At 39.6% G+C, this 21,268-nt stretch overlaps 2 protein-coding genes across 5 annotated transcripts in view; one reads left to right on the top strand and one right to left on the bottom strand.

Moving 5' to 3' along the window:
- sema3fb (sema domain, immunoglobulin domain (Ig), short basic domain, secreted, (semaphorin) 3Fb) overlaps nucleotides 1-3,020 on the top strand; it is a 56,945-nt gene extending 53,925 nt beyond the window's left edge. For 2 of the 4 annotated variants that reach the window (XM_034868713.1, XM_034868715.1), the window contains one exon: nucleotides 325-807. In XM_034868713.1, the coding sequence (XP_034724604.1) occupies nucleotides 325-807 (483 nt within the window). Of the gene's footprint in view, nucleotides 1-324 lie in introns of all 4 variants that reach the window. The other 2 variants (XM_034868712.1, XM_034868714.1) reach the window with 1 other exon arrangement.
- Nucleotides 3,021-7,381: 4,361 nt separating this feature from the next.
- Nucleotides 7,382-21,268, bottom strand: part of camkvb (CaM kinase-like vesicle-associated b) — a 41,065-nt gene continuing 27,178 nt past the window's right edge. Inside the window, exons 2-11 of the mRNA XM_034868736.1 lie at nucleotides 18,546-18,653; nucleotides 18,295-18,426; nucleotides 14,160-14,234; nucleotides 13,491-13,629; nucleotides 12,559-12,679; nucleotides 12,374-12,449; nucleotides 12,037-12,173; nucleotides 11,797-11,875; nucleotides 10,389-10,476; nucleotides 7,382-10,276 (exon numbers count right to left, since the gene is read on the bottom strand). Of these exons, the coding sequence (XP_034724627.1) occupies nucleotides 9,905-10,276; nucleotides 10,389-10,476; nucleotides 11,797-11,875; nucleotides 12,037-12,173; nucleotides 12,374-12,449; nucleotides 12,559-12,679; nucleotides 13,491-13,629; nucleotides 14,160-14,234; nucleotides 18,295-18,426; nucleotides 18,546-18,640 (1,314 nt within the window). The 5' untranslated portion in view covers nucleotides 18,641-18,653 and the 3' untranslated portion in view covers nucleotides 7,382-9,904. The remainder of the gene's footprint in view (nucleotides 10,277-10,388; nucleotides 10,477-11,796; nucleotides 11,876-12,036; nucleotides 12,174-12,373; nucleotides 12,450-12,558; nucleotides 12,680-13,490; nucleotides 13,630-14,159; nucleotides 14,235-18,294; nucleotides 18,427-18,545; nucleotides 18,654-21,268) is intronic.

The raw sequence follows: 21,268 nt of genomic DNA on the forward strand, positions 1-21,268 counted from the left end.
CCCCCCCCCCCCCCCCCCTCCGTACAATAACGTACTCTTTACAGTGGTTTAAAGATCTCAGATGTTTGTACGTTTTATAGAGATATCTGAAAAAAGACACTCTGTATAACTTCTGATCTTTGCTCAAAGTCATCAGATTCAGGCTCTTTTATTCTAACTTTCTGTGTTAGCCCCACATTCATTATACATCCCTACAGGTACAAATACAGAAATGCTTGTCAATTAAAAAAATACATGTAGTAAAAATATAGTAACTTTGGATTATACCCATGATGCACAGGATGTCACATGACAGGTATTTTAATGAGCTGTTTTTCTCTGCAGATGCGTTCTGATGGTCGGATTTTGAAGACAGAGCAAGGTCTACTCCTGCGGTTTCTGCAGCCCTCTGACTCTGGCATGTACCAGTGTACGGCCACAGAGAAGAACTTCAAACACATGCTGGTCAAGCTGCAGTTGGTGGTGCTGTCGAGCCGGGCCGTCAACAACGTGCTGGTGGAGGGCGGAGGAGGGCTGGTGCCGTCTTCTCTTCACTCCAGCAGCACCCAGTGGACCCCAAGCGCAGGCCAGTACAAGGACCTGCTGACCATCCTGAGCCAGCCAGAGATGAGCCTGATCAATCAGTACTGCCAGGACTACTGGCAGTTTGGAGACCCGCTGCTGGGTGCCCTCAAGGCCAAAGACCTGAAGGAGCTCAAGGAGCAGAAGAAGCCCCGCAACCGCCGGCATCATGGGGAGGGGGAAGGGGAGGGGGAGGAGCAATATGAGCAGGAGGAGCAGGAGGAGCAGGAGGAGGCGGAGACATGAGGAGCCCAGCTTTGTGTCTGAAACACCCTCAACCACCCATTCTCCCACCCTGTGAAAACTGGGAGAGACTCATTGAGAGTAGCAACGTGAAAAAATCCACAAACCGAGAAGAAAAAAAAACTGAGAAAAAAAGAGGCTTACAAACAAAACCCCACATACATCCTCTCAAACAGTAAGATATATGATACACAGTATTTATTGTAGGTTGTATATAGTATCATTCTGTGGATTTCTTTGTACTTATAGAAAAAAACATGCTCTTTGTGTATAGGTACCTTTGGGGCAAATATTATTGTTATTAATGATGTTGTTAATTTTATTGTTGCAGTTACTGTCATCACAAAACTCATCTGTCTGCATCATATGACCTCGGCAACTGTTTGGAATGTGTTATCAGGCATGTAAGCTGTTAGGAGCGGGCTTTGAAAAGCTCTAACGGGGAAATGAGTTTTTGATAAGGGGTGATGGGATCTCTGTTTTTTCATGCTTGCTTTGATGCAATGCCAGGACTCTTTTATTTCTGGACACTCCAGCAACGCCTGTGGTGCAACCCCCCATGGCTGCATGCGGACAGAGACTTAATATTGCCAGAGGACCATCAACACACGGTCCGAGTGATTGTGGAGAAACAATCCTTTCTTCATGGAAACTCAGACGTTCAAATGACAGTTTTCACTGGCGTAATTGGGCCTTTTAATAGGAAACTGGTGCTTGCCACCATTCTATTTCTTTCCTGATTGGAGGATTGATTGTAAAACGATGCAGCATATTTGCTACTTCTCAGACTAAATACTAAATCTGTTTTAAATCTCAGTTGTACTCTACTTTGAGGGACCTGCAGTTTCTTCTTGACCATGACGTTTAAATACATAGATGACATACAAAAAGAAGCATAAATCTGTAAGGAAGTATAGTGGTTGAGATATTTTCAAATGCAGACATCCTTTGAACTGAGATTGAGGTGCAATAAAGGGTCAAGGTTTTGCACGAAGGGCATTATTATTTTACTTTCAGGGGACATCGGCTGGGGCCAAATGCAACAAGCACACAGGCAAGTTATAGTTGACTTATGTAAAAAAAAAAAACATTGAAAAAAAACAGTGCTCTGAGCACTCAAGACATCTTTTGTTCTTCCTTTGACATTCATGTGTGGAAAAAAAAATGATTGCCCATACATACAACAAAGCATTGTAACAATGTTGTAAGACTAACCAAAATACTGGGAAGCTGGCTTTCATTATGTGCATGAACCTGTATGTGTACTGTAATTCTGATAAGATACTGTGTGGTAGTTTTTTCTTTTTTTTTTCATCTCTAGGGGTGTACAGTATGGTCTCTGAGGGACACTCTCATTACAGGGAAATAGGGACAACAAATGCCCTTTTTTTCAAATATACGCAGTTTAAAGCATGATGCATCTTTTCATTGACATTTATTTAGACTGGCACAGTATTAAGTGAAATTATCTCACGTATGTGTTTGGATAGCACATAAATAGGGAAAGTATCACACAACGGCATATCCCAATGGCAGATAAAGGCAGTTTGGATTGAAATGAGAGGGTTGTTGATAAAATGTGAGTGATAGTTGTCATTCTCCGCTAGTGAAAATAATGGCATATGAAATATTTGACAGGGATGAAAAGATATCTGGAACAAGGTGCAAATTCGTTTTTGTATCATTCTGACATTACAAGGCTTTTAATACACCATGTCTGCCTTGTATTGAGACTGTCTTAAATGCCTCTGGGAAGATGCATCTGGAATTCACACAGAGGTATCTGTATCTGCTCCTCAATTTGGGATGTCTGTCTGCATTCCCAGAATCAATTACAGCTCCAGATTGTCTCCTCCAAATGAGACCAGGGGTTATTCAGCAAAAAATGCAAAGAAAGGTTGTACAATTTGTTGGTATTTTTAAAAATGTGTCTGTAGTTTTTGAGTGTTTTTGTTTGTTTTGTATTTTTGCATCATCAGACTTTATGGAAAAAAAGAAAAAAACTAAATGCACAAAGGTGATGTTCCTGTAATGACTTGTGTAAATTACTCTATCTTCCCTTTCCATTGTTGTTGCTGACTAATAAATTAAAGTTCTATATTTTATAAGAATGGAATGCTCCCCCCTTCATTGTGATTGGCTTGATACTGGATGTTTTCCATGTTCTGCCCAGAACCCTCTGGATCCTTGGAATAAAGTTGTACCTGTTAAAGAGATATGTATGCACATTTGTATAAAGTATACACATTGCATTTGTGTTTGTAACGAAACTATTGGAAGGCAAAACACTTCCAACAAAATGACACAGGAGAAGATTTGCTATCTTTTTCTATCGTGTATTTACCTCTGGTTTCTAAGAGGTATTGATTATTCAAGTTCCTAATCCCCATCAGTTATATGTTTAGAAAAGCTTCATCAGTACTTAAAGATTAATTAACTCAGAGTATAATTGTTCAATAGTGCTAGATAATCAGAATCTACCTGTGGGAGATTGATAGGGTTGTAAATCAATACTCAATTCACAACAAGTTGACCAGAGACATTCAGCCTTTGGTACAATTGGCCTTTAATCAGCCCAAGATTGACTCGTATTCTCCCTTGATAATACAGGTCAGGAGCAAAGTGGCCGAGTGGAATAGAGAAAGAGCAGGTTAAAAACCTCTAGGGAAGAGCACGAGATGGGAATACATAGAGTATTAGAGTGATAACCTCATGTCAGTGCCGTATCCAGCACTAAAGGGTTTAATGCTGTGTTCACACAAAAATGTGATGCATGTAGATCTTTGTTTGGGGACCTGAATATGCTCTTCATGTAATGTGTAGGTTATCCCACAAAGAGGACTGCTTAATTTAACCCCAATGACATAGTGTAAAAAGATGAGAACATGTCTGGAGACACCATTTTACCCTCCAGCAGGGGTTTGTTTCAGGACAAAGCAGAGAAAGGTCAGATGGTTTGGGAAACCATCACAAGCCATTCCAAGCATCAGCTGACATCTGGGTTTGAGAGAATTCTGTTGTCCCCTTTTTCGTTCTTCCTCATAGACAGAGCTCTGTTCACTTCGCTTATCTGATCCCAACTAAGTAGCAGCATAGCAGACAAGCAGACGTAATGACTCTCTAAATGATATCTGCATCACATCAAATCTAGTCATCTCCGCTTCTAAATCAGAAACTGGCTTAAAACCAAGAGGGTGATCCACATTTTGAAAATTCAAAACTACCCACAACAAAGGTTGACCCAGCCAAATCTGATCAGACATTTCTGTGCACCATACAACACAACAGAGACGTATTTCTGTGGAGTGTTATCTCCACAGTGGCATATCACATGACAACGCCAAGCAACGGCATAACTAACATCATTCAATTGACTTTTATTATATGTGGAATCCCAATCTGTTTTATCGTTGAGTCCAATCTTGTGCTCGGTGGCTCAGAGGCAGTCATGGCATTCTGTGGTTATCTGTTTCATCTCTCTCACAGTGAGAGCTGTCGGACACTTACTGCATTGTTGCAAAAGTTGGATAGTAAGAGGCAGAGGTTTGGCATGCCATGAAACTTGTTTACAGGCATCCTTCTGAAGACTTACAGACTTGGCCACTGTTAAATACTAAACTCAGTCTACTGATGACATGATGAGCTGACACTACTTTAAGGCCACAACCTGGGATTTGTCACAAAGTCAAACTGAGTCACTCTTAAAGTGACTGCCTGTTTTATTTGATGCATCATCCCATATTCTGGCCTTGATGAACTCAAAGATCTCCTATTGTCAGACTTTCTCATGCAGTAACCATGTGCATATCAGATTCTCTAGAAAGTGTGGAACAGCCATTGTCGACCACCGGTGCCTTCTTAAATAAATTAGAGAAAAAAGGGAGCACTACTGCTCTCTGTTGCCTCTATGTCCGTGATCACAACAGCAGTCCTACTTACAGCTGCATCACATGTTGTCAACCAGCAGATGGCAGGATTTACATTTAAAAATGTGCACAACAAACAGACCCATATATATAGGCATACACATTAAGTATTAAATTGTGAGACAAACGTTTTTGCACAACATTTGGAAATAGTCAGTGCTGGAAGACTTACTTAGATCATGTGCTATGGATTTATACTATGTATAAGTATTAATACTAAATTCTAAAAGAATCCATTACAAATCTGCACAAAAAATCCTATAGTGAAAATACAGGAGTATTATCAGCTGAATCTACTTGGTACTTGAGACTCGCCTGGTCTCCTTGTGGAATAATGCTTCTACAAACTCAACCCTGTTATGCAAAGTTAAGTTATAGACATCTGTTTTTCAGGACAGCCTGCGCTATCAGGCTGTGTGTGCTGCAGGGATGTCACGTAAATGTATAACTTCTTATAGGACTATACAGACTATAAAAACTAGGCAGAAATTAAATCTCACAGAAATGTATTGAAATCACATAGAGAACAAAAGTGTGTAAGACTTTGGAAATTGACATCTTTATCAATCAGGGGAAACAAAAATAACAAAAATAAACTTTTCAACTAACTGCCTGTTCCGCCTGTGTCTGCTTCCACTATACACACACAAGGCCCTCCTGCTAGTGTCAGGTGAGGTATATCTATTGGCTGAGCAAGCTCCTGTCTCCTGACATGACTTAATGTGATTGGTCGACACACCCATCAGTTAAGACAGTCAGCAGCCAAGATGGTGGGTGACAGTTACTGATTGATTTTCATTCAAAAAAATTTGACTAAATAACCGTTTGGTCATGGATTTATCATTCTGGAATTATTGTGCAAAAGTTCCGAAAAGTCACTGAAGTTCCAGGCCGGAGTACTAAACTTCTAGAAGGGCTGTGCATGCTCACACTGAAGTTTCTACTGTGGTGTTAGCTACAATGCTAAAACCACAGAAAGTGGCTAGGCTAAAGCATATTTGTAATTACTTATTTATTTATTTATTTATTTGACAGAGAGAATGTAATTCCATGATGGATTAAACAGCTTCTGCATGGCGTACTGTCGCTTGGAGGACCGCTTGAAAAATTCTCTGCTGCTAAACAACAAAAAAGTAGGTATCTGCACTGTATTGATCTGGAGAGAGTGAATAGTTGTGTGACACAAACATTACGTTTGGCATTGGTAAGTTTTTAAAAGTACTCCTGTGACGAATTAGATTAGTAATTAATTATATTAATACTAATGCAGAAACTGGTTGATTCTGGTTGAGGTGGATCTAAATTCAACCAGGCCTACTTAGATCAGTCCAGTGATTCCCAACCTATAGGGGTAGGGTCCCTTCCAAAGGGTGACAAGAAAAAATGTGGGGGTCAGAGGATGATTTTGGACTTTTCTCTAATTGTACTTTTCTTTTCGGTTGTAATAATAATTTCCCCAGTTGGGCCTCAAATAGTTAAATAGGGCAAATGTCTCATTGGTGGAACTGGTGACAGCTCATCTGAAACGGAAGAGGCCTCAACTTTTTTTGTACTGAAAGGTGCCATAAGCCAAAAAGGTTTAACTGACTTTAACAGTGCCTTGTGTTTAATGTAATATGTTTGTATGTAACATCTTAATCTGAGAGGTGAACAATAACTAGTGGAAGAAGTATTCAGACCCTTTACTTAAAGTAAAAGTACTAATAACACAAGTATAAGTAGACGAGTTTAGATGTGTTTTCGGCAGAACCTCCGTGGCATTGAGAGACCTGAGACAGTATAAGGTGAGAGGAGTTGTGATTGATTGCTTTTTAAACTCTTAATGCCAATAAATCAATGCTACACATCACATCCATCCATCGCTATCATAATTCTTCGCTTGAAATATTATCATTAGTTTGCATCTGACGTCAGATAGAATAACGTAAAAAAGACGTACACATCAATAGAAGTGAATGGAAACACTACCAATGAGTTGTGTGAGTAGAATCATTCTTGCTTGCTATCACTCCAGTACTATTGTAAATACATTACTCCTACCACAATGTGCAGTAACTATCTTAGCTACTAACTGAGTTAATACGTGGTTTTGCCAGGATATTTTGTAAAACACTCTTTTCCTTCCGGCAAGGACAGACTCTGATCAGTAGCCTTTCATCTCTAAATTTCTGGTTGAGAGAAACAGGAAACTGACACTTCTCTCATCCTACCATGTTTCCTGAAGTCATCCAACGACACAGAGTATCCTCCTGAGCCCAGATGAGTGTATAGATGGCTGCTTACCATTGTACAATGAGCATGGCAAAGAGAAAATATCCCAAGAGGAAGCCTATTGAAACCCCGGAGGGCTTAGAGAGTGAGCTCTATGCATCATTATTCCAACAAGATGCAATTCAAGTATCTTGGAAAGTGTCACCAAATGGCCCTGCTGGGATCTTTTCGAACACGAGTTCACACCTCACCAGGATGGCTTGTGCTAATTGAGAATGCGTTACACAGATGCTCTGCTCCGGGTTAGGGGGAAAGCAGAGTGTGATGACGCAGGCTGTTTCCCACATTTTCTCTAAATAATCTTGTAGATATGCAGTGCTGTGCACTCTCTGTCCACTGACTGTCTACTAAGAAATGAAATGACGAGGAATACAGATGAATAAATGGGTGAATTATAATTTTTATTACCATCGAAGTCATCAACTCAATCAAGGAGTACAGTACAGAGCTCACAAATGCAAGACAGGACCTACAGGTGACCCCTGGTCCTGGCAAACATCACATCCACAAATACACCTGTAAGTGCATGGTAAAATGAACAGACATGGAATACTAAATACAGTAAGAAATGCATTGGGGAGGAAAAGCTTGCTTTAAAGTGTGTAACAGTGTTCAAACAGTATTTATTTGCCATCTAAACAAAGAGAACAGACTACAGGAAATAATCTATTCACATAAAAATCTCTGATATTCTTCTGTTTAAGCCTCTCATTAAAATCTAAATATTTATCTTAAACAATGTTAGAAATGATGTACAGTAGTGGTATATTAAATTAAAAGTAGATACATGTATAAATAAAAAGACTCTGCAAAAACAAAGTCAAAGTTGAGATTCTACAGATTTTAAAGGTTATACATTTTCTCCAAAGCCCCCTTTTTTAAAATCTGAAATGCACATTTTGTTATAAATTCACAGGTGTTCACATTTTGGGTAGAGTCGGACAAAGTGGCTGTGAACGAGCCATAACATGTTATAATCTAATTATATATCATCTAACAATCGTATTGACAGTGTGGCTGTTGTTTTAATGAAAACCCATAGTTCCGTTTGGTTAGCACATGGAAATCATGTGAGGACTGACAGGCCAGAAGAGCAAATATGGTCTTGTTGAGGACCACACACACACTCACACTCAAACTCACACTCTCACACACACACACACACACATACACACACACACACACTCTTTATCTGACCGCAGCCACTTAAGTGGCCCTGATGGGCTCGACAGCTGGTAAGGACTATAGACTTTTACTTACAGGTACATCGACTGTATCGAAAGGACACCAGGAATCACAGTTTCTGCAGCCGTTCAAATATTGCTCAATTTCCTCTAGAGTGATTACAGAGAACTCTTTCTGTAGCTCATTATTAATACTCGAGGGGACAAGTGGAAAGAAAGGAAAGATTGTTATTACTGTTTATCAAGTATAAGGAGAAACGTCTATGGAATTAACACATGGCTGAAAGAGTCAAAAAACAACAAAAGGAAATATGGCAATAACAAAATCCAAATAAACATACAGTAAGTTCAGAAATGACCAACATATTCTTCATAATATATGTATGTATACTGTATGTGTGTTAACAAAGCTGAGTTGGTGAAGGTGACCCTGGTTATCACAAATTTAAAACGATTCATCTCTTCCCTAAAACGCCGCATGTGGTCATTTAATGCACATTTTGTTTTACAGTACAACCAAATACTAAGACATATGTGGCATTTTGAGTCAATAACCTAAGAAGAAGTACATGATTAAATCAAAGTAGATACACCTAGACCAAGAAAAAATATGTTATTGTCACGTGATGAATAAATATGTCACAGAGTTTCTAAAAATGAAAAGCTACAAATTAATTTGAATGCATAGAACTGCTATGTAATAATTTGTTCCCATATGACATACATTGACAGCAGGGTTGCTAAATGAACAGTGGTAATAGACAGCATAGTGTATAGTGTTTTTAAAATAAAACATTAGCCTCGGCATGGCTTGTGGCAAGAGACGAGGGTGCTGTTTACTGCAATAAGATGTAGTTTGGCAGTAGCACATCTTTATCCACCAAGTGGCTGTAAATGTAAAGCGAACAGCAAAAAGTGAGAATGCATGCTGTTTTGGCTACTTCTACAAAGGTCTCTATATACAGAATCTTTACACTTACAGCTATGAGGTTCTTTCCTGAGCAGGAAGTAAGCAAAGGAACATAGTGTTTGTGTGTGTGCTTATGTGTAAAGCTGCCTAGTTAAAAATACAGTACTGGGCATAATCACTCCCAGTCACCAATCTCAGCATTGTTTAACGTACAATAACTGGTTAGTGTAGACAGGAACAAATAAGTAAGATAAGCATATTTTCCCTGTGACAGGAATATGTGATCTTCTTCATGTGTGAGGACCAGCACTTACTGAGTATCACGGTACAAGGTCAACATTTCGGAAGCAAAACTTTCCACTGATTCTAAGAACAAATACTGTAATTGCAAGACTGGCAAAGGGAAGTTTCCCAAGTTGGCTCATTAAAAAGGAATCAAAGCCGTTTCAGCACAATTATATTCTCTTATCGCTAAGAGAAGAATCAGAAAGAAGACTTTAGCTGCAAGCCACCGCTCGACAGCCAATCTGGTTTTGCCCCTTAAACTTAAATGTGTGAAGATAGACTTGGTTTATATAACCTGACATAAAACACCAAAGGTTCAGTTAAAAAAGACACAATAAATGTAAAAAGAAAGCCAATGCAGCACAGCACTTGGGATAGGTAGCACACAGCCTCCATGAGATGATACTAATGCTGCAAGTGAGAGAGAAGCAGAGTCAGTGTCACCATGCTAGCAGGTAATGTACAGTGTGCAGGAGTTGGTGGAGACTGCAGAGGACACGCAGGAAGGGGTGGGGGGGTGGGGTCTAAGCCTGCTCGTCCCCGGCGTCAGTGGCTGCATGGAGCGCATTCGAAGCTTCTCCATTGCAACGCGATGTGGGCTCGGCCTCCTGTGGCGCTGGGCTTGGTTCTTGTGGCTCCTCGGCTGTGGCTGCCACCCCGGCTGCCTCTGGTGCCGGTTGACTTATCTCCGCTCCAGCAGGGAGCTCTGTGACGGCAGCGGGCGCTCCCTCAGGGGTTGTGTCAGATGAGGTTGCAGAGGGAGTGGTGGCAGCCTGGGGAGCTGCGGCGTCTGCTGCAACGTCTGCTGGGGCGCCGGCTGAAGGGCTAGTTGCCCTCGAGTCACTCTGCTCTGGGGCTCGCAGTCTCTTCATGATGGTGGTGACCCGCACAGCTTTCTGTGGAAGAAAGAATGAACAAACTGAACTTAAATAGGTGCTGTAACGTGAAAACTTGCTCAGAGTACATCAACGAAAAGACCTTCTTGGAAGAGCGAGTGGAAGGGCTTACCTTCCATTTAGCTCTGGCAAAGTTCTTCTCTATTTGTGCACACACATTTTCCTTGATGTTCTTATCTGAAGCTGCACCGCCAGAGATCCTGTTGTAGAAAATTGGAAAAGCACAGTTTCACAACAGAGCTTCATGTGTCCCTTATCTTTGCATGCCACAAGCTACAGCCCACATTACTCAATCTGTTGTTCATTTTATTGACTAGCAAACTTTAGCAGGAACTGTTTTACCTTTAAGAAATATTCAGTTTTTTAAGCTTGGTTGGAGCTTTTTCTCCTAGTTTTTGTCCCTGTGAAAATTGATTTGTGCTCAAAATGTAGGCATATAGTGCCTCTGTCAGACACATCTAAGCAGGACCAACGGTCAAACTAAGAACGGGAATAATACATGCCTTTGTAAGTAATAATAATAAAAATAGTTATGTAAATAATATTTAAAAAATAAAAGTGAAATGTCTTTAAACAAGGGCAGTTGAAAACCAGAGATAATGCACAATCAAGCCCCTATGTTAGACAAATGTTTTCCTTTGTCCAAAGTGCATTCTTGTGGTTCCACTGATTTTTCCATCAGGAGTCGGTAGAAACCAAAAACAGAGCAAAAAGAGAATAATCAGGGGGCCATAAACATGACTCTAATGAACAGTCATGTTGCTCCTAGCTGCTGGATGTGTAAATACTCTCAAACTGTTACCTAACAACGTCCCCATATCAACTTACAAAAGTGATGGTATGAAAATGTACCCACTGCCCCCCAAGTAGGTAGAAAAATCTGTTATTGCCGGTTTAAGTGTGTTAGCATTCCAAGTTGTGAAAGTAAGCACTACACACTGATTGTATGAATTTTATAGTTGTTGTTTTTTTGTTTTTTTATCTTTGGCCATAAATCAAAGTATTGGGCAAAGAGAAATGTTGACCAGATGATGGCACAAGGTAAAAAGTCAAAAGATAGTTTTCAATAAATCATTTCAGTTGTAGCAAATGTACCTGTGAGGAACATGAATTTTGTTACCAAATATAATGGAAATCCAATATTCGTCAGGACATTTCAATAGTAATAAGAACGTGACAACCTGCTAGCACATAGAATTCAATGTCTGGGAAATGATGAATATCTGTGCTAAATTTATGTCCTATCCGTCCAATATTTGTTTCAGATCAGACATTGCTATTTCTAGAGCCAAACTGCTTATGTGACAATCAGATTTGGTAAAGCATCAATATTAATAAATGAATGAATACTGAGAACTTATTAAGGACAGTGATTAGCCTTTTAAAGTAAACTATGAAGTTTCCTCATGTGATTTTAAGGGACACATCAAACAACAAAGAAAGTCTGCTCTTGTAGCTCTTCTGACCGCACTGCTCTGGTTTTAATGGTCTGCACAATATATCGACGCTCTGCTGCCTACCATTCATGGTTTATAGCCTCCTGGGCTGTCAGTCTCTGGTCTAGATCCACCTCCATCAGACGAGCAACCAGACTCTTAGCTGTCAGAAAAATCACACAGAAAAAGATTAACAAAAAAAGGGTTTGTTCTTCTGAGTACATGGTTTTTGGCCACTTTATGGGTTAGAAATGAGAAACTGTTTTGAATTTGAAATGGAAGCTGTCCTTGTGTTCCTTTGAAGTGTTAGAAAGTAGAAAGTACCTGAATCTGAGATTTCATCCCAGTACGGAGAGTCAAACTCATAATCGCCTGCCAGGATCTTTCGGAACAGGTTCTTGTCATGATTTTCAAAATCATCGTCGTCAGTTTCATCGTAGAAAGGAGGGTTGCCTGACAGCCTGAAGCAGCAAAGAAGAACGTAACATAGGGAGTCAAAAAAACCTCAACATACCATATTTAAACATGGCCCGATGTGTAATATCATTTTTACCAATATCAAGTCTGCAGCCACCCAGAGACTTTAAAAAAAGTTTAGAGGTTCAGGAAAAGAAGATCATGTCAAGAATAATAATCTCTCTTCTTCTATGTCACAACTTACAGTATGTACATGATGACACCTGTTGCCCAGCAGTCCACGGGCCTGCCATATCGCTGTCTGCCAACCACCTCTGGAGCTGCACAAGAGAAGAGAAACATCACCTGTGAGTTTGAAAACCACAAAAGGATGCCACATGGCATACTCTACAATGTCTTATTTGTTACTTGGTACACTTATATACACACCCAGGTACTCTGGTGTCCCACAGGGGTCTTTGATTAGTCCGTTCTCCAGCTTGGCAAGATGGAAGTCACTGATGACTATTTTAGAGTGCTTCAGGCGATTGTAGTAAACCAAGTTCTCCAACTACAAAGGAAACGCATATTACAAGGACAACACTTCAAATAGTCATTATTAAGTTCTTTCAATTTCATAGTTAAGCATCTAGGGAACGTTTAAGAGGTTGAATATGAGTTGGGAGATTTTCAAACAAAAATATAATACGAATACTGGAAACATCTAAAAGAGGAATTATGCTGTGCGGAGTAACAGAAAAAAAATAGACAGTTTTATTTGGGGATTTTTTTTATGATCGGACTGAAGCTAAAAGCCTCAACCATTTTTGACTCATTTCCTCCTAAGAAATGCATTGATTTTATTTAAGCTGGCAGTCCCATACAAGGAGATTTAAAAGGTATCAAGGTGAAGATAATCCAGCTTTTGCTATGAACAGTAATGGCGCGACCACCTTCTCCTCTATTTCTGTCGTTTATCTCCAAATCAAAATGGCTGTCTGCCTGCAACACTGTGAAGAACACTCTTTCCATGAAGGAAATGGATTCTACTGTCTGTGTTCCAAAGTTGGGATTTATTGTTGAAACAGCTGAGCACAGAACATAACAAGAGAAGTTTTGATGGTTTGCAGGTAAAGAACATCTAGCTAGACTAAATTACTGGAATAAATTTATATGAAAAGATTTTCAGATTTGCATCTTTAATTCAATAACATTTGATCACTATATTTTCAACAAATAACTCATTCTACAGAAATATCTGGACATTGTTTTTTAGTAAAAGTGAAATCCTTTGCATTGCTTGTGTTAACAGTGTGAATCCTCCACGGTATCGGCGTCTTGTTTACTTTGGCCAACAAGTCCTGCACTACATAGCGTGTTACCTTGAGGTTTCTGTGAACAATATGCAGGGAGTGGAGGTAGGCGACAGCCTCCAGCACCTGTCGCACCACGTTGCTGGTGTCTCGCTCTGAGTAGTAGCCTTGGTCCAGGATCCAGTCAAAAACCTCTCTGCCTGTTGCACTGTTGGATAAGAAAGGCCCATAATGCTTTACATGTTTGTTCTTGAAAGTAATGAATGTGATTTTCTCTCAGCATTGGAAGATTTGCACCGTGTAACTGCAATGTTATCATTTTAAATCTGACTGGTAACCTTTCTGTCATCCCCCACAATTTCTATCGTCAGCTATTTATAGAAACTAAATACCGATAGAAATATAGTAACCTCTGACATTGTGTATTTATAGTGAAATCTAATTACATTTTTCAAGAACAACCACTACATTTCTATCGCGCATTTAGAATATCCATGCAATTCATCAAATTCCCCAAGAACACATGCTGATGACAGTGGAGCAGCTAGCAAGCATTCATATCTGAATACCAAATGAGTGGAGTTCATCCCTGTTCTCATATCTACAGGGCCTCAGGCTACAACAGCTCATTCCCCACGAGTGTATAATCAACACATACAGTACATTGCAGCAGGCCCGGGCTACCACAAAGACATGCAGAGAGCTTTTTTCCCCTGCTCATCAGACATCTGCACTCACAGTTCAAGGAAGAGGAAGTACTCTTTTTTGGTCTCGAAGACGTCCACCAGTTGGAGAATGTTGGGATGCTTCACCCTGAGGAGATGCGTCACATTCAAAAATCAGAGAGATGAACACAAAGAGAGATAGAGAGAGAGAGAGGTAAGGAATCACATAGGAGATGATGTCTGCATCAGTCATTCAGTTGGAGGAATAATGTAAAGACATTCTTTAATGCTCATAAATAACACACTATAGTCACTAAGAGCATGATCAGTTAACTACTTTACATCTCACTGACATCAGCATGTTTACCTGCCCATCCAAATGTACATATATACAGTATATACAGTTTTGTTCCTGCCTGTCAACCCCTACAAAGTTGGCAAATGACTCCTGTGTCCTTTAAGATACTGTCTATCTATAAATTACAGGAACGACTGTCTGTCTGTCTGTCTGTCTGTCTGTCTGTCTGTCTGTCTGTGTCTATTATGCGCATATCTCTCAGTTAGTCCAATGGATTTCAAACGTTACAGGTGTCTTGCTACGCGCACAAGTAAGTGCGATGCCAAGTTTGACATTGTTTGATTTAGAATTGCAAAATATATCAATAATAAATAATGGTAAAAGAAGCACACAATGGCTTTTGTCACTCCCCCTCTCACACCACACACTGAGTGAGCAAAGCGCAGGACCCATAGACTCTATATTATTATACAGTCTGTGGCAGGACCACAGACAGAATGGGACGAAGAAAGCGGCGGAGCCTTGGCAGCTATAATGTGAAATACATCTCAAACCCACAAAATCTGCAAAGTAGCACTACTTTGGAGTGTTTTTGACTTTGAAAAAACAAATTAAAATCCTGAATTTAAGGGCATTTCAGAATCCCACAAATGCAAAGCACAACCAGCTACAGACAACGAGCAGACAGAGCTTGATGCCCTTTACATGTAAGCCACCAGACACTGTTTTTGAGTCACATTGTTGCAAATATCACATGATTCTTTCCACCAAATGGTTTGTCTTCTGTATCGGGTTATTCAATAGGCTATCTATTAGGCTACATGATGTCTATATGTCAGTGTGTTTGTTATACCACTAATAACGTTAACAGTCAAGCCTCCAGCCTGTTAGGAAATGAACACAAAATGTTGCATTTGTTAACGATAGTAATGATGAGATGAGACAGGACCGCCGTCATGACTTTGGCGATATAAACATGCAATAGGCTTGACCAAAAAGACAGCACTAATGTAGTTTAACAAAAACTCTCTTTATTTGCTTTGTCTTACACTTTTTCTGTCTGCTCCTTCTGTGTCTCTCTCTCTTTCTCTCTCTCTCTCGCTCTCTTTCTTTCTCTCTCTCTCCACACACACACACACACACACACACACACACACACACACACACACACAGAGTCCGGAGCCTGGCTAAATGTCTCTGTACTCGGTCCGTTTCTGGGGTTGATTAACGCAGATATGTGCTGATTAGCTCTCATAACTGGATGGACAGCGCTGCCATGAATCCATGAGGCAACTGTCAGATTATTCCACATTTTAATCGCCTTATTTTGTGATTACATTGTGAATCTGCCACGTTCTCTGTCAGGTAGTCTAAATGTAGTAGAACAATGTCTTCTTCTGATGTAGAAGTACACTGTAAGTCAGTAGTAGACTATAGAGTGTAGCTGGATAATGAGTGGTTGGGGTCAGTCTGTAAGTAATTTTAGGGTATAATGATTCTGGAGAAAGCTACACACCGCAATACTACAGGCCAAGCATTCGGCCCGTTCCAAACAGGCAAATTTTGAACTGGAACTGTACTAGTTTCTTAAAGTGCACTGAATTTGGAAGACGGTCCACAAGGACTAATAGTGCAATCCATTTACCTCGGAACTCAAAGCTGGGAATGACCCAGAATCCAATCCATTTAAAAGTTGGATATTCATTGTTTTCCTTAGCTATTGTTAGCAATGCCAGTTTATGTGCAGACACACAGCGTAACAAAATTTTCCACAGATATAATATGGACAGCACTGCTTGTACAACACAAGTAACACAGAAGTTATTACATGTCATTTAGCTGATGCTTTTATCCAAAGCAACTTACAATCGCTTTGTATTTCAGAGTTCACACACTTCTGGAGCCGCTAGGGGTTAAGTGTCTTGCTGAGAGTCACATTGGTTGATGTATGTATGGGAATCAAACCCAGGTCTCACAGACCCAAACCCTGTGTCATATCCACTGTGCCATTCCTCACCAACAGAATGTGATCAAGATACCACCCTAGCCTGTCTGACCACTGACCAATGGCAATAGAGAAACAGAAACATGATCATAACTGTACTTTACTACAGCTTTCACAGCTGTTTAGTCAAGGAGCTGCCATAATAGATTTTTAGCTCGGGGTACTCTGTGGTTGCCCGAGTTCAGACCTTGGTAATGCGAGGTCAGAGGGCATGTTTCCGACTTCGACCTTGTAAAATCCGACTTCCGAGTACAAATGTAACGCACTATAAAGCTGTGTAGGAAATGGTTCCTCAATGTAGAAGACTCCATAGGGCAGTAAGTGAATGGAAAATTCAGGTTTGAGACATTTATGTATCAGTTAGATTTTGTGTCACCATTGACCGGTGCAGTGTCAAATGTTACGTGACTGTGATTTACATTTCAGTTACTAAACATGAGAAGCAAGGAAAACCTTCACATAATGGGGTTACCAGCTAAAAAAAAGTGCATGTGCTTTCACACATCGTATTCAAACAACAGATTTTTTTTTTTTAAAGAATCTTTCACTCCAACATGCAAAAACAATTCTTGCAAGTAACAAGTAACTAAGATGCTTAGGGGAAATGTTGTGGAGTAAAAGTATGCAGTACAGATTTACATATCTGTAAAGTACAGATATGTGAAACTTCTACAGTACAGTAAAGTATTTGTACTTTGTTACATTACAACACTGACATTGATATGGTATTTCTCTCCAACCAGTCAGGGGTTATTATGTGGAACCACCTGTTGTAATTACATAAAGTGTGACTGCACTGCAGCCATTTGCTAACACTTCTGTCAAACACTCTATTTTTTCTTTCCTTCAACAGGATTGGTCTGTTAATTTAGGTATTATCAATATAAAAAACAAAAATTGCACACAATTACAGATCCCCTACAGACATATTTAAATATATAAAAATACTTTCACTGAAAAAAAAATTAATTACCTCATTAAAATATCTTCAAATTACATGTACTCCTTCTCAGTCATTAACACATCCAGGATCTATGAATATACTGTATATGCACTCAATTCAGATTTAAATAACGCTCAGAGAAACGTTTTACCCTCAGCAGATGAATATGAAACTGTCAATCTCTGCACAACATCCCAGAACTATAAGAAAAACAAATTTTTGACTGGAGGAGGACTTTAAAGCAATGATACTGACAGTATCAAAAACTCTTGACTGAGAAGGAACCAAATTACCAGTACAATCGCTGCTGGAACACAGCAAGTAACAACAACAAACAAATGTACGGAGATTAATACTTGAATAAGCACCTCTTTTTATTATATATTCAAGGATGTGTTTACTGTTTGCCATCAATTATTACCAACCTTTGACAATGTCATTGTATTAGAATTTCCATTCAAAGCCCCCCCAGTGATGATTAGACCATAAAAAAACAGGAGCAGCGCACATCCTTGTTATTGAGGTGTCTGAAGTGTAAAATTTCAGAGGAACATGAATTCATGTTTATAAAGGCTTCTTATAAAGAAATCACACTTTCATATTCAACTTGCTCCACTGCTTTGCTTGATGTCAGCGAGAAATTGTTTGATAAGGCCCAAGTTAATGGGGTAATGGGGTTTTACCTGAAAGTTAGCTCATCATAGAGAAGTTGAGATAAACAAGGTTTTTAGAAACAGTGGCTGAGTGTGATCACTCAGTGAAATGAGAAAGTTCACTTGACTTTTCTCATTAAAGTCGTTTTCTCTTTTGTTTCTCTTTTCAAAACTTGTTTTGTCTGTGAAATTAGTATTTAAGATGAAATAGGGAAAACAAAGTAAGGGAATTGACAGTATCATCACTAATGCATTATATAACACAGGATGTTAGACTCCAAAAAACGTTAATCACAATGAATAACTTACATCTTTAAGATGACAATCTCATTTTTCGCAGCCTTGCGGACTTTCCTTCCATCCTTTTTCAGGAACTTTTTACATGTATACATTTTCATTGTAGTTTTGTCCTTGGCCCTGAATATCTCACAGAACTCCTCCCTGGAAAGAATCATGTTATGGCATGTAAGGTTCATTTACAGGGATAAACACAGACATGATGGTTGCTCAAGAGGTGATGATGCATCTTTCAAAAGTCCAGAAGCTGTCGAGATACTCACGATTTAACAATCTGACCCAGATCATATTTATCTGTCACATCCGAAGGATTGCTATAATCCTTCTTTTCCCCGATTGTTAAACAGCCAAATGGCATGGCAACTCCTGACCTGTGGTGAGAGAAACAGAAAGAGAGACAGAAGAGGGAGAGAATGAAACAAATAATAACGCTTTATCAATCTATAAGGGTGTAATGTCCTGGCGTCCCACCTAGCTAAGGATTTCTCTTCAATTTGGCGTCACACTGTGCCATTATATCACACTGGATGATGACTTAGCAAAAAGTGAGAAAGGAAGCTTTTCAAAAGTGAGAGCAAAACAGCCACCAGGGGCAGTATCAATCAATTCACTTTCTGTGTTTCGCAGCGCTTTGGAGATAGGTCTACCAACCTAAGACTAGACTGTAACATAGCCTTTTATGATCCTGCATTGATAAAGGACTGCAGTCTGTATGCCAATATATAACTTCTACAAGTAATAAAACAACTAGGGGAATGTTTTTTTGCAGTAAAGCAAAAGTCTGGCCTGAATGTGCCAGTATTTCTTTCTGGGGTAAAATTTGCAAAACACGGGTCAGGGAGCAGAGCGAGCTGCAAGCTGATGTGGTCGGAGAGCCCAGCGAGGTAACCGCAGCAACAAGGGAAGAATTTCCAGGAAATACAGGGACAGCAATCCAAAACTTAAAGTACTTTACTAGTTCTTTATAAACTAAGCTTCTCTGGACCGCATGGAGTGAAATTTGAAACCAGCCTTTGCAACTTTACTACATGATATTTTTTACTAAGACCTAATGGTTTTATAGTCAGCTTAGGTGGAGTTAGTGTGTGTGTGTGTGTGTGTGTGTGTGTGTGTGTGTGTGTGTGTGTGTGTGTGTGTGTGTGTGTGTGTGTGTGTGTGTGTGTGTGTGTGTGTGTGTGTGTGTGTGTGTGTGTGCGCGCGCGCAATGGGAGTGTGCATGTATGGCTAAAACTTAGAACTTGTCTATAGCTCAAAAGAAACATCCACATGCTTTATGAGAGTTGGAACATCTGACAACAATATGCAGTATTGGCAAATATCTTTTTTCAAATTAATTTTGATATAAAAATCCCTTTAATGAACCCCTTTATCTTTTATGACCAAGACATGTTCTAAGCAAAACTTGTGAACAATGATACGGTTGAAAAGTGCTCTCCAAACAACTATGGCGTCTATGTAGGCAGGTTCAGTAGCTACGTATTAGACTTTAGATGTGGGGCAGTGTTGGGGAGTAGAGTTGTTACATGTAATATTGCATTTCATGGTGGCTGTTGTAAAGCTTAGCTATTTTCATAATCATATATAACACAGGACAACACTGCCGCCTTACTGACTAGTTTTGAACTGGTGTAAACAGTCTGTAGCCTGTGGAAAGCTGCTTGAAGATAAGGGCAGGGCTGAAAAATGATTGTGCTGCAAGATTTCTTAAGATAAATAAAGGGTAAAAAAAGATTTATTTCTGAGCCACACAAGATCAATCTGCTGTCTAGGTGATGGATGTCCAGATTTAAATGAGAGCAGCCAACATAAGAAGTATTTGTGTAAGAAGGTCAATCTGTTCACTGTAGCTCCACGAACAGACTTGTAATCTGATGTAAATGAACGAGGTTTGGCACTGAGATGTCTCAAATGGACAATTTGAAACAAAAGACAAAACTGTGACCTTCCTTTTCTCATTTGAGTCTGTGTTGTGTAGTGAGTATGAAGGGCTTGTGGGCAGACTGATCTCATGAAATGGCTTATGTCTGACACTCCAATTCGTATGCCATTATTGGCGTGTTATCAAGACGCATATTTGCTTTTTAGCGTGTATCTGAACGCCATTTGGCCTCCATTGACTTACATTACCCTGCGATTGCGTCTAATTTTACAATCGTAGCAGTAGTATGACAGGGTGAAAATCCACACAGTGAGGTTGGTCTGGTGGTTTATGGGTAAAACACAGGACTTTCACCCAGGAGACTGGGTATTGTGTCCCTCGTGTCATGTTTCCTAAGCTCTCGTTCTCGTCCCATTCTTCTTTTGCTAAACCCAACCATGTTCTTATTTTCCTAAACCCAACCATCGCTTTCTTCTTTTCCTAAACCCAACCGGTTCTTCTTTTCCTAAATTCCACCGTAGCTTTCTTCTTGTGATAATAGAGAATCGATTTGTGTCAGTAATTAGCCTGGCAAGGCTGTTTTAATAACTTTAAAAAACTAGCATAGGTGATATTCAATCATTAAAAAAAGTTTCCTGGCAAAAAAAAAAAGGATATATTATTCCATGAGTCCGCTATGTTAGCAGTTATTAAGTTACGTAGCTTGTATGATAGCTTGTTGGATAGTAAATTTGCTAGCTTGCTGATTCCACCTACCAGGTTTCTAGAGAATTTGCCGAACAAAGTTTTCACTTATCTGGCGAGAGCGCTGTGCTGTTTTATGCTGTGATAAGTGTGTATAAATGAAAAAGTAAGTTGTTCAACTTTAGTCAGTTGGCTGGCTAGTTATTTCTTGCAATGAAGCTCACTTCTAAATTTAGCTTCATCTGTGTTAGAACAAAGAATCACTTCATCCGATGTTTAGAGTGAATAAACCAGCCTACTAACCCTAACCCTTTCTGGAGCTCCACAACTACACATATCTTACACAAGTACAACTTTGTTTGTATTATTTATGCCCTTTGTGTTTGCTGACATAAAATAGCAAAGACACGTGTGTCTGGATTG

Source organism: Etheostoma cragini, chromosome 4 (genome assembly GCF_013103735.1).
Source record: "Etheostoma cragini isolate CJK2018 chromosome 4, CSU_Ecrag_1.0, whole genome shotgun sequence".
Taxonomy (NCBI): Eukaryota; Metazoa; Chordata; class Actinopteri; order Perciformes; family Percidae; genus Etheostoma; species Etheostoma cragini.